Source organism: Microtus oregoni, unplaced genomic scaffold (assembly GCF_018167655.1).
Source record: "Microtus oregoni isolate MIOR12 unplaced genomic scaffold, Mior012 000007F_ref0000211, whole genome shotgun sequence".
Classification (NCBI taxonomy): Eukaryota; Metazoa; Chordata; class Mammalia; order Rodentia; family Cricetidae; genus Microtus; species Microtus oregoni.
This window is the reverse complement of record NW_024543066.1, coordinates 56673375-56687690: the sequence shown is the minus strand read 5'-3', so window position 1 is coordinate 56687690 and position 14316 is coordinate 56673375. Positions and strand designations below refer to the sequence as shown.

General features: G+C 42.1%; 1 protein-coding gene across 1 annotated transcript; it reads left to right on the top strand.

The window, feature by feature from the left end:
• Window positions 1–5592: 5592 nt before the first annotated feature.
• LOC121450358 (speckle-type POZ protein-like) lies at window positions 5593–11240 on the top strand. Its single transcript, XM_041655174.1, has 2 exons — window positions 5593–5599; window positions 10123–11240. Exons 1-2 carry the CDS (start codon window positions 5593–5595, stop codon window positions 11238–11240), a joined length of 1125 nt encoding a protein of 374 aa, XP_041511108.1.
• Window positions 11241–14316: the final 3076 nt, after the last annotated feature.

Genomic DNA, 14316 nt, shown 5'->3' with positions numbered 1-14316 from the left:
ACCCAGCTTCCGTCCAGAGCCCTCCCCACTTCGGCCCCACTGCCCTCTTTTGGCGCGTGGCATCGCCCAGCCCACCCTATCTGGGCACTGGGTCCGAGTACTCGGGGCTCCTGGTGGGCTGCAGTTCCTTTGTTTCTGTGGCCTGCCTGCACCAAGCGGGGTAGGCGCTTTGTTTGCGAGCTGCCCAACCAGCACGGAGGCCTGATCTTTCGGCGCCAGGAGACCCAGCATTGGGGTGAGTTTCTGGCCCACGGCGCCAGCCTGGGACGGGGAGCTCGGGGGTTTCTTGGCCCCCTGTCCTTCTTGGGCTCTTTGCAGGGCCTCTACTCCCTGGGTGCTGCCTCTTTCTTCCTGGCCCACCCAGCTTCCGTCCAGAGCCCTCCCCACTTCGGCCCCACTGCCCTCTTTTGGCGCGTGGCATCGCGCAGCCCAGCCTATCTGGGCGCTGGGTCCCAGTACTAGGGGCTCCTGGCGGGATGCAGTTCCTTTGTTTCTGTGGCCTGCCTGCACCAAGCGGGGTAGGCGCTTTGTTTGCGAGCTGCCCAACCAGCACGGAGGCCTGATCTCTCATCGCCAGAGAGCCAACATTGGGGAGAGACAGCGTTTGGTAGGCAAGGAGACCTGATCCGGTAAAAGAAGATCCATAGGGAGCATTTGGAAGAAGAGATGGGCCGACGTCAAGGCAAGAATTCGCCCAACAAGCTGAAAAGCAACATGAAGCCACCAGAAACAAGCGACCTCACAACGGGAGGACAAGAACCCCTTAATCAAGAGGAAGGAGAAAAGATTGACTTTATGAAAGTGATTGACACCCTTAAACAGCATGTAAAAAACACCCTTATAGAAATGGATGAGAAATATAACAGAAAGTTTGAAGAATTGAATAAATCAGTGAATGATACCCTAGAAAACCAAGGAAAAACAATCAAACAGATAATGGAAACAGTTCAAGACCTGAAAACTGAAATGGAGGCAAAGAAGAAAACACAAACAGAGTGCCGGCTGGACATGGAAAATCTAGGTAAACGAATAGAGACTACAGAAACAAGCATAACCAGCAGAATACAAGAGATAGAAGAAAGACTCTCAGATTCTGAAGATACCATAGAGAAAATAAACACACTGATCAAAGAAAACAGCAAGTCCAACAAACTCTCATCACAAAACATTCAGGAAATATGGGACACAATAAAAAGACCAAACCTAAGAATAATAGGAGTAGAAGAAGGAGAAGAATGGCAGCTCAATGGTCCAGAAAATATATTTAATAAAATTATAGAAGAAAACTTTCCCAACCGAAAGAAAGATATTCCTATGAAGGTGCAAGAAGCATACAGAACACCGAATAGGCTGGATCAAAAAAAAACATCCCCTCACCATATAATTATCAAAACACAAAGCATACAGAATAAGGAAAGAATATTAAGAGCTGCAAAGGAAAAAGGCCAAATTACTTATAAAGGTAAACCTATCAGACTTACACCTGACTTCTCCATGGAAACCATGAAAGCCAGAAGGTCCTGGATAGATGTACTGCAGAAACTGAGAGACCATGGGTGCAAGCCCAGATTACTATACCCAGCCAAGCTTTCATTCACTATAAATGGAGAAAATAATATTTTCCAGGATAAAAACAAATTTAAACAATACGCAGCCACAAATCCAGCCTTACAGAAAGTAATTGAAGGAAAATCACTAACCAAGGAGTCCAACAATGACCACACTAACTCAGACATCTAGAGACCCTTCACCAACACAAAACAAAGAAGGGAAACACACAAACTCTACGACTAAAAAAAAATGACCGGAGTTAACAACCACTGGTCATTAATATCACTTAATGTCAATGGACTCAACTCACCTATAAAAAGGCACAGGCTAAGAGATTGGATAAGAAAACAGGATCCAACATTCTGCTGTTTACAAGAAACACACCTCAACCACAAAGACAGGCACCTACTCAGAGTAAAGGGCTGGGAAAAGGCCTATCAAGCAAATGGACCTAAGAAACAGGCAGGTGTGGCCATACTAATCTCTAACAAAGTTGACTTTAAACTTAAATCAATCAGAAGAGATGGAGAGGGGCATTTTATACTCATAACAGGAACAGTTCATCAGGATGAAGTCTCAATCCTGAACATCTATGCCCCTAATATAAAAGCACCCACGTACATAAAAGAAACATTGCTAAAATTCAAGGCAGCCATCAAACCGCACACACTAATAGTAGGAGACTTCAACACTCCTCTCTCACCAATGGACAGGTCAATCAGACAGAAACCTAACAGAGAAATAAGAGAATTAATGGAGGTAATGAATCAAATGGACTTAACAGACATCTATAGAACATTCCATCCAAATAGGAAAGAATATACCTTCTTCTCTGCAGCTTATGGAACCTTCTCGAAAATCGACCACATAGTCGGTAACAAAGCAAACATCCACAGTTACAAAAAAATATTAGTAACCACCTGTGTCTTATCAGATCACCATGGATTAAAGTTAGAATTCAACAGTAATGCTACCCCCAGAAAGCATACAAAGTCATGGAAACTGAACAGTCAACTATTGAACCATACCTGGATTAAGGAAGAAATAAAGAAAGAAATTAAAGTCTTCCTGGAATTCAATGAAAATAAAGAAACAACATACTCAAACTTATGGGACACTATGAAAGCAGTCCTAAGAGGAAAGTTCATAGCACTAAGTGCTCACTTAAAGAAAACAGAGAAAGCTCATATTGGAGACTTAACAGCCCACCTGAAAGCTCTAGAAAAAAAAGAAGCAGACTCACCTAGGAGGAGTAGAAGACTGGAAATAATCAAACTGAGGGCTGAAATCAACAAAATAGAAACACAGAAAACAATACAAAAAATCAATGGAACAAAAAGCTGGTTCCTGGAGAAAATCAACAAGATTGACAAACCACTATCCAAGCTAATCAAACGGCAGAGAGAGAATTTGCAAATTAATAAGATCAGAAATGAAAAGGGGGACATAACCACAGACACAGAGGAAATTCAGAGAATCATTAGATCTTACTACAAAAGCCTATATGCCACAAAATTGGAAAATGTAAAGGAAATGGATACTTTTTTAGATAAATATCATATACCAAAGTTAAATCAGGACCTGGTGAACAATCTAAATAGACCTGTTAGTCGCAAAGAATTAGAAGAGGTTATCAAAAACCTCCCTACCAAAAAAAGCCCAGAAACAGATGGTTTCAATGCGGAATTCTACCAGATCTTCCAAGAAGATCTAATACCTATACTCCTTAATGTATTCCACAAGATAGAAACAGAAGGGTCATTACCAAACTCCTTTTATGAAGCCACAATTACTCTGATACCAAAACCACTCAAAGACTCAACCAGGAACGAGAACTACAGGCCAATCTCACTCATGAATATCGACGCAAAAATCCTCAACAAAATACTGGCAAATCGAATCCAAGAACACATCCGAAAAATTATCCATTATGATCAAGTAGGCTTCATTCCTGAGATGCAGGGCTGGTTCAACATACGAAAATCTATCAATGTAATCCAGCATATAAATAAACTGAAAAAAAAAACCATATGATAATTTCATTAGATGCTGAAAAAGCATTTGACAAAATTCAACATCCCTTTATGTTAAAAGTCTTGGAGAGATTAGGGATACAAGGGTCATACCTAACTATAATAAAAGCTATATACAGCAAGCCGACAGCTAACATCAAATTAAACGGAGAGAAACTCAAAGCCATCCCACTTAACTCAGGAACACGACAAGGATGTCCACTCTCGCCATACCTCTTCAATATAGTGCTTGAAGTTCTAGCAATAGCAATAAGACAACATAATGGAATCAAGGGGATTCGAATTGGAAAGGAAGAAGTTAAACTTTCGTTATTTGCAGATGATATGATAGTGTACATAAGCGACCCCAAAAACTCCACCAAAGAACTTTTACAGCTGATAAACAGCTTTAGTAATGTGGCAGGAAACAAGATCAACTCCAAAAAATCAGTCGCCCTCTTATACACAAAGGATATGGAAGCAGAGAGGGAAATCAGAGAAGCTTCACCATTCACAATAGCCAAAAACAGCATAAAATATCTTGGGGTACATCTAACCAAGGAAGTGAAAGATCTATTTGACAAGAACTTTAAGGCATTGAAGAAAGAAATTGAAGAGGATACCAAAAAATGGATGGACCTCCCTTGCTCTTGGATTGGGAGGATCAACATAGTAAAAATGGCAATTCTACCAAAGGCAATTTATAGATTCAATGCAATCCCCATCAAGATCCCATCAAAATTCTTCACAGATCTGGAGAGGACAATAATCAACTTTATATAGAAAAACAAAAAACCCAGGATAGCCAAAACAATCCTATACAATAAAGGATCTTCTGGAGGCATTACCATCCCTGACTTCAAACTCTATTACAGAGCTACAGTAATGAAAACAGTGTGGTACTGGCATAAAAACAGAGAAGTCGACCAATGGAATCGTATAGAAGACCTGGATTTTATCCCACAAACCTATGAACACCTCATTTTTGATAAAGGAGCTAAAAGTATACAATGGAAGAAAGAAAGCATCTTCAACAAATGGTACTGGCACAACTGGAAGTCATCCTGTAGAAGAATGAAAATAGACCCTTATCTATCACCGTGCACAAAACTCAAGTCCAAATGGATTAAAGACCTCAATATCAGCCCGAACACACTGAACCTGATAGAAGAGAAAGTGGGAAGTACCCTACAGGAGATGGGCACAGGAGATCGCTTCCCATGTATAACCCCAGAAGCACAGACATTAAGGGCAACATTGAATAAATGGGACATACTTAAACTGAGAAGCTTCTCTAAAGCAAAGGACATAGTCACTAAGACACGAAGGCAACCTACTGACTGGGAGAAGATCTTCACCAACCCCACAACAGACAAAGGTCTGATCTCCAAAATATATAGAGAACTCAAGAAACTAGACTTTAAAATGCTAATTAACCCAATTAAAAAATGGGGCACTGAACTGAACAGAGAATTCTCAGCAGAGGAAGTTCAAATGGCCAAAAGACACTTAAAGTCGTGCTCAACTTCCTTAGCAATCAGGGAAATGCAAATCAAAACAACTTTGAGATATCATCTTACACCTGTCAGAATGGCTAAAGTCAAAAACACCAATGATAGCCTTTGCTGGAGAGGCTGTGGAGGAACGGGTACCCTCATCCATTGCTGGTGGGAAGGCAATCTTGTGCAACCACTGTGGAAGTCAGTGTTTCGGTTTCTCAGGAAATTCGGGATCAACTTACCCCTGGACCCAGCAATACCACTCCTGGGAATATACCCAAGAGATGCTATTTCATATGACAAAAGCATTTGTTCAACTATGTTCATAGCAGTATTATTTGTAATAGCCAGAACCTGGAAACAACCTAGATGCCCTTCAATGGAAGAATGGATGAAGAAAGTATGGAATATATACACGCTAGAGTACTACGCTGCGGTAAAAAACAATGACTTCTCGAATTTTGCATGCAAATGGATGGAAATAGAAAACACTATCCTGAGTGAGGTGTCCCAGACCCAAAAAGATGAACATGGAATGTACTCGCTCATAATTGTTTTCTCGCCATAAATAAGGGCCACGGAGTCTACAATAGGTGAACCTAAAGAAGCTAAGTAAGAAGGTGAACCCAAGGAAAGACATATAGTTATCCTCTTGGCTAAGGGAAGTAGACCAAGTTGCCGGGGAGAAAATTAGGATCTTGGGGGTGGGGTGGGATGGGGGTAAGGTGAGATGGGGAGAGAAAAGGTAGAAGGGAAGGAGGGGGGACTTGGGGAATCAGGAGAATTGGGATAAAGGAAAGGTGGATAGGGGAGCACGGAACCACAATTCTTAGTTAAGGGAGCCACTTTAGGGTGGGCAAGAGATTTGACCCTAGAGGGGCTCCCAAGTGCCCAAGATGAGGTTCCCAGTTAGTTCCTTGGGCAGCTGAGGATTGGGAACCTGAAATGACCCTATCCTAGAGCAATACTGACGAATATCTTGCATATCATCATAGAACCTTCATCTGGTGATGGATAGAGATAGAGACAGAGACCCACACATGAGCACTGGACTGAACTCCCAAGGTCCCAATGAGGAGCAGAAGGAGGGAGAACATGAGCAAAGAAGTCGGGACCACGAGGCGTGCACCCACCCACTGAGACAGTGGAGCTGATCTACTGGGAGCTCACCAAGGCCAGCTGGACTGTGACCGAAAAAGCATGGGATAAAACCGGACTCTCTGAACATGGCGAACAATGAGGGCTGATGAGACGCCAAGGACAATGGCACGGGGTTTTGATCCTACTTAATGTGCTGGCTTTGTGGAAGCCTAGCCAGTTTGGATGTTCACCTTCCTAGATATGGACGGAGGGGGGAGGACCTAGGACTTACCACAGGGCAGGGAACCCGGACTGCTCTGTGGACTTGAGAGGGAGGAGGAGAGGAGTGGGGGGAAGGGGAGAAGGGTGGGAGGAGGGGGAGAAGGGTGGGAGGAGGAGGAGGGAAATGGGAGGCTGGGAGGAGGTGGAAACTTGTTTTTTGTTTATGTTTTTTTTTCTTCTTTTCTTAATAAAAAAAAGAAAAAAAGAACAGAGTTAAGCATGGCTTTTTGGTAGCAGTATTTTGTCCAAGGGACTCTGTCTGGTACAAACAAGCAGAGGCATTATTTCTTTTTTATTTTTTTATTGATTTTTAATAGCTCTACATTTTTCTCTGCTCCACTCACTGCCTGTCTCCTTCCCCCTTCAGACCTCCACCAAGATCCCCGTACTCCCAATCTACTCAGGAGATCTTGCCTTTTCTACTTTCTACTTTCCATATAGATTAGATTTATGTAAGTCTCTCTTTGTGTCCTCATTGTTATCTAAGTTCTCTGGGATTGTGGTTTGTAGGCTGGTTGTCTTTGCTTTACATTTAAAAGCCACCTATATGTGAGTACAAGTGATAATAGTCTTTCTGTGTCTGGGTTACCTAACTCAAAATAATGTTTTCTAGCTCCACCCATTTTCCTGCAAATTCAAGATGTAATTATTTTTTTCTGCTGTGAAGTGCTGCACTGTGTAAATGTACCACATTTTTCTTATCCTTTCTTTGGTTGAGGGGCATTTAGGTTGTATCCAGTTTCTGGCCATGACAAACAAACCTGCTATAATCATTGATAAGCACATGACCTTGTGGCACGATTGAGCATCCTTTGGATATATCCCCAAAAGTGGTATTATTGGGTCTTGAGGAAGCTTTTTTCCTTCTTTCCTGAGAAATTACCACACTGACATCCAAAGGGGTTGTGCCAGCTTGCATTCCCACCAGCAATGCAGAATTGTTCCCTTTTCGGCATAAGTTGTCATCAGTGTTTTTGATCTTGGCTATTCTTACAGGTCTAAGATGGAATCTCAGAGTTGGTTTGATTTGCCTTTTTCTGATGACTAAGGCAGTTGAACATTTCCTTAAGTGCCTTTCAGCCATTTTAGATTCCTCTGTTGAGAATTCTCTGTTTAGGTCTGTACTCCATTTTTTTTATTGGATTATGAGATCTTTTGGTGTCCAATTTCTTGAGTTCTTTGTATATTTTGTAGATCAAACCGCAGTCTAATGTGAGGTTAGTGACAATCTTTTCCCATTCTGTAGGCTGTCATTTTGTCTTGTTGACCATGTCCTTTGCTTTCCAGAAGTCTTTCAGTTTGAGGAGGTCCCATTTATTAATTGTTTCTCTCAGTGTCTGTGCTGCTGTGGTTATATTTAGGAAGTGGTTCCTTGTGTCAATGTATTCAAGTGTACCTCCCACTTTCGCTTCTATAAGGTTTTGTGTGGCTGGCTTTCTGTTGAGGTCTTTGATGCATTTGGACTTGAGATTTTTGCATGGTGCTAGATATGGGTCTATTTTCATTCTTCTACTTGTTGATATCCAGTTATGCCAGTACCACTTGTTAAATATGCTTTCTTTTTTCCATTTGATATTTTTTGCTTCTTTGTCAAAAATCAGGTGTTCAAAATGTGTGAATTGATATATGGGTCTTCTACTCGGTTCTATTGATCTCCTGTCTGTTCTTATGCCAATGCCAGGCTGTTTTCAGTACTGTAGCTCTGTATTAGAGTTTGAGAACAATTCTCTATAAGAACAAATCCAGTACTTGAGCCACAGGGAACTCTAGGTTCCCCATGAAAATCTGCTGTTCTCTTCAGGAGCATGCTCCTGGGAAACCCAGGCTGGCAATGTAAAGAATTTCTCTTACAAATGAGAGTCCTGCATTGTCTGCCCACCATCACTCAAATCACACATTGGAGGAAAGTGGTACCTGCCACCCTGACCTAAACCCAAATAGAAAAGAATCACTAATGTTATTAGTTACTCACCTGTAATACATTCCTAACTGAGGAACACAAAATTAGGAGATCAAAACCAATTGATTGATTTCTCCTGTCTTGAGGGATGAGTAGCATGGGAGCCAGACTTTCAGGAAAGCTAGGCTGGGTATTGTAAACAGAATTGAATCACTAAAGTGATGTTCCTGTCCTCTAGGCTTTGTGTGTCCCTACAGACATGATGAGCTCGAGACAGATAATAGATTTAGGGAGCATTCTACAGATCAAAATCTAAGGTGACAGGGAAGCATCTCAAAGTCCATTCTTCAGTAACTGTTGACAATATTCTGCACCCTTTAGAAACCAGAATACTCTCTCCCATTTAAGGTTCAGCATGGTAAGCACAGAAGTTCAAAGTTAAAGCACAGAACACTCGACCGAAGGGGAAAATTATGAGGTAATGAGATCTGAATCTCGGCAGTCTGATTGATGGAAATGAGAAGTAATTAGAATTTTCTCATAGCACACTCTTAAGTGGATCAGGAAGAGAGTATAAGGAGGATTAACTGAAGAAGACCAGAAAGACCACCAATAAATTTAGCGGAGCCATCCCAAGGACTGTGAGTTTGAATGGAATAAAAAGCAGGAAGGAAGACAGGCACTTTCAGAGAATCCTAACTGGCTCTACTTCCTGCCTCCTGATATGAATTCTTCAACCCTGACCTTTGCTGTGAACACTGACAGGGTAAGAAAAGCATCTCTTCCCAGATTGTGTGTATGTGAGGAATTCATATAACAAAATGAGAAGAGTAATACCAGCTGTGTAGGAATGGACACAATTCCCTTATTTATAAAGATTGACCCCAGTAAGCAAATTCACTTGGGATTCTTGTTCTTGGCTCCTGACTTGACTGCACCTGGAGTTAACTATAATCCTAACACAGAGGGCACGACTGAGAGAAATATTTTTGTTTAAGTTGAAGTAGGTACAGCACTTCACAGACACATTTTGGAGGCAGAAAAACATAAACATTTATCTCAAGACCAGAAGAACACACCTTTAATCCATATCTAGAGTCTGAAGGACACACCTCTAGCTGGGCCACGCCTTCTGCCTCCTGGGGGCCTATAAAAAACGTGGAGGAAGCAGTTGCTCATTGCCTGCTTGTCCTCACCTTGCAGCAAGACCATTCCTTCACTGGCATTAGAGAATTCTTAATCCCAATTCCAGCATAGATTGAGGACCAACCAGTCGGTACGTCTAACCTCCTGTACTGAGTAAGTACTGGATTCTTGGACTCTCCCTTCACAGGTAGCCTTTTTCAGATTAGCAGGACTTCAGCCCTATGTCATTCTAATGAATTATTTTGTGTATATAGAGAGAGTCCTTGGGTATGTTTTGTTACACTAGAGTATGACTGTGCAAAATTTTGGATAAGTATATAAAATGCTGTAAATTATCAAACATTGTGTATGATTCTCAAAATTAGAATTCCATTGACTTAAGATTCAATCTAGAAAAAAAAGAAGTGCTAGAACAGTCCCTTGTAGCCTAGAATACCCACACTAGAAGTAGAATTGAAATCCGGATAATTTCAGAGACTCGAGTTTCCGGGCTCATAGGAGAGGGAACAGAAGAGAAACAAAAGCTAAAAATGTATATCATGTCTATTATTGTATCCTACAGGGCAAAAGAAGCCAAATACTAGTTTTTTTCATTTTAGATCCAGTTGAACCATCAAACTACCTCTAGGAGAAATGTCATGGGACACCATAGACAAGAACTGGGGCTATAAACAGTTCAACATCCAGAATTTCACCTGCAGGTGGACCATCCACAATTTCCGTTTTATTCTGGAGGAAATGAGGGACAGTATTAGAAGCCCAACTTTCTCAATAGGAGGCAATGACAAATGGTGTTTGAGAGTTCACCCTAAGGGGGTCGATGAAGAAAGCTCAGATTACCTGTCAGTTCACCTAGAGTTGCTGAGCTCTCCAAAGAGTCCCCTTACCATTCGGTTCAAGTTTTGGATTATAAATGCCAAAGGAGAAAAATATGAACCTGTGACTAGCCCAAAAGACATTAATTTCCTGCCAGGCTCCCAAAAGGGTTACAAAATGTTCATCCTTCGAGATTTCCTGCTAGACCATTCTCAAGATCTTCTTCCTGAAGACAACTTCACCCTCCTTTGCATGGGGATCCTGGTCCCATACTCCTACAGTATCCCTGACGAAAGCAAGGAACCTAGAATCCAGGTTCCCAAAGGCCCATTAGGAGATGATCTAGGAGAGCTGTGGAAGAATTCAAGCTTCACAGACTGCTGCCTGGTGGTAGCTGGCCAGGAATTCCGGGCTCACAAGGCCATCTTAGCTGCTCGCTCTCCAGTTTTCAGAGCCATGTTTGAACGTGACACGGAGGAGAGCAGAAAGAATCGCATTGAGATTCATGACCTGAAACCTGAAGTCTTCAAGGCAATGATGGACTTCATTTACACCGGGAAGGAACCAGTCCTCCACAGCATGGCAGATGCTGTGCTTACAGCTGCTGACAAGTATGGCCTGGAGCGTTTGAAGGTCATGTGCGAGAGTGCCCTCTGCAGAGACCTCTCTGTGGAGAATGCTGCCCACACTCTCGTCCTGGCTGACCTCCACAGCACAGCGCAACTGAAAACACAGGTGCTGAATTTTATTACAGCTCATGCTTCCGAGGTCTCTCAGACCGCAGGCTGGAAATTAATGGTGGATTCATGCCCCCACTTGTTGGCTGAAGCATACAGCTCCCTGGCTTCTGCTCAATGCAATCTCCTGGAGCCCCCTCTCAAACGTCTGAAGCAATCCCAGGAATCTGTCACCGGTACCCTACATGTGTATGCCAGAAGCAGTGATCAGTGTTGATACCGATGGCTCCTGGATAGACTATGGGGTACATGGAGCAATTACAGCAACTCTGGGGGATGATATAACGGTTTAGTTGTGCTTTGATACATTTATTAATGCCTTGAACATTGTAGTGGTGTATTATTTGTATTTTGAATACCAGAAGTAAAGCTAAAGCCACTGGAGATCAGACAATGATGACACACACCTTTAATCCCAGTATTTGTTTGACAGAGTAACATGGATCTCTGTGGGTTTAAAGGCACCTTAATCTAAACAAGATCAATGCAGTAACAAGTCCAGGTGGTGGTAGTTCACACCTTCCATCCTAGCCTAGGAAATCCCAGCATGAGAGGTAATATAAAATGGGATGATTGAGGCTTAATAATCTGCTTCTTCTCCAGTCACCCAGCCTTAAGACAGGAAAGACGTCTCTAGTGGCTTGGCTGCTTTGCTTTTCTGGTTGTCGGTTTGAACCCCAATATCTATCTCTACGTTTTTATTTTTGGTGCTACAGAATGGCAGGATAGGGGGGAACCAGGGTGAACTCTGATGGACTCTATGCAAGCTCTCCTCTGTTGCTGTACTGGTTTGATTTTTGTCCAGTGATTTGGAAACTGGGATTCAGTTTAGCTAAAGCCCCCAGCACATACCAACAGGGTTACTTTGGAGAAACCTGTGTGGATAGGAGTGTGTAGAACATATGATCAAGAGCTCAGAGCAAAAAAGAAAACAAACGTGAATGTTTTCTTATGAGAGAAGGGGTAGAGAATGAAAACATTTTTCATCCAAACTCAGTTTGTGCGGACTGGAGAGGTGACTCAGTTGGCAAAAGCCATTGTTCCTCTTGCTGAGAACCCTTGTTCAGATACGTAGACAAAATTTTACACCAATATAATACAATAGAAAAGGAATAAAAATTGTAGAATCACTTTGTGGATTCCAGTGGTGTTTCTGTTAGAAGGAATCCAGTCCTGCTCAGCTGCGGAAGTTTGTGCAGGGTCCTCACAGTCACACACACACACAAATGTTAATAAACGATATCTAAGAAATTGCTGTACTCAGAGACTGGTGCCTAGCCCAGCTGTCATCAGTTAGCCTTTCTCCAGCAGCTGATGGCAGTAAAGGGTTCACAGAATCAGATAACCGGGGATCATAGGGGCTCACAGCGACAGAAGAGGCAATCACACAGATGCATGGGTCAGCACTATGTCCTCTGTATGCACACTGTGGTTGTTTAGTTTGGGGGTTTTTGTGGGACTTCTAGAGAGTGGGACTGTGGAGAGTCTCTGACCTGTTTTTCTGATGTTGGAAACCTTTTCTTTTTTCTGGTTGACTCCCCCAGGCTTGATATAAGGGCTTGTGCCTATGCTTATTGTATCTCATTATGATATGTTCAATTGATATTCCTGTGTTCACCAACTTCGTGAAATGGCTCTCTGGACAGAAAGATGGACTGGACAATTGAAGATCCAAGGGAAGATTAAACAACTAACATCAGCTTCTAGTGATGGGTCAGGATTCTACAGGAGGCAGCTTTCTCCTTAGCCCTTGTCCATTGGTCCACGCATTAAGAGGTAGAAAAGGGAATAGCTCCTCTCACTATCTCCCCTAGCAACTTCTGGGGAAAAATCTTTGCTTCCCATTCCCATGATCTTAGGTCATTCTGGTCTGGAAGTTTTGGTTCCAGGGTGAATGTTGGTGTGAGGGCCTTGCCTCTGTCTGGAGCCACAACAAATATTCCTTGCAATGGAACCTCAGACTTCTCCGAAGCCATTTTGAGCTTCTGATGTCCTTAATACAACAGGCTGAGAAGGAAATAACAGTGTTAGGAGGGCTGATGGATCAAGATCACCATCTGAAATTTGGATTGAGTCTCCACAATAAAGGCAAGAAAGATTATGGTTGTTTTGCAGGAAATCCTTTAGGGTATCTTGGCGCCGCATTGTCCAAAGACTAAAGATGAAGGTTGACTGCAACAATCTTCTCCAGGCAGATGACAAAAAATGTAGATGCACCAGGAATGAAAACACATTTCACAACTCTAAGTAAAGAGCCAAGACGGGTTGTGTATTTCTACTGAAGGAGAGTAAAGGCAACCATCCACATTTGGTCAATTAGACTTTTTAATTTTGTACACTGAACCATCACTACATATCCGGGACAAAGCATAGTTCCTCATAGTAGAAATCATAGAATATTATGGCATTCCGATTGTAACTATATAATGAGTATTTTAGCATCAGTGTTTATAATAATTTGGTCTGTGATTTAGCTATCATAATTTTGGACTAATAAAATAAATTTGTTAATGATCCTTGGTGTTACTTTCTGAAATAATTGGAGGAGGATGTACTTTAACTTTTCTTTGAATAGCAGGTAGGTCAATATGCCAAAAGTGTCTGTTCCTGGGCTTTTGTTGTGGGAAGACTTTTAGTGATTATGCTATTTTTCTAGGGTTTTACTGTCTATTTAAAATACATGTCTCATCTTGGTTTCCTTTTATTATGAGAAATCTATTGTTTCCTATATTTTTTATCTTTGATCCCTTTTGCTTTGATGGTATGTAGTGTCTTTACTTCATTCTTCAGATTTCGTTATAGTTGAAGCCAATTTTGTTAGCTATAAAATCGATTACACCAGCTTACTTCCTAGGTCCTCTTGCTTGGAATGCTTATTTCCAAGGCTTTACTGTGAAGCAATAACTGCCCACTTTGTTAAGGTGGGTTTCTGGATGGAGCTGAAGGATGGAACCTGCTTTACTATGTACTCATTAGTCTGTGACTTCTCACTGGGGAATCAAGACCACTGATGATGAGAGTTATCGCCACTTTTGTTTTCCAATATTGAACAGTGGCTTTCTCAGGTAGGAGGACATCCCCCTCCTGGTTAAACACATGTGTGAATCACTTTTGGTTGTGACAAGTCACCCGGTGAAGTGCCCACCATGCAAAAAGAGATAGCTCCCCCTGTGCCTCTCCATTAATGTGAAACCTCATGCATAATGCCTAAGCCTGCTTCCCAGGGGTTCTCAGTTCCTCTGTGAGAAGTCACACAGGCCTCCAGGAGCATGCCCATCAGAGCACAGGACTCA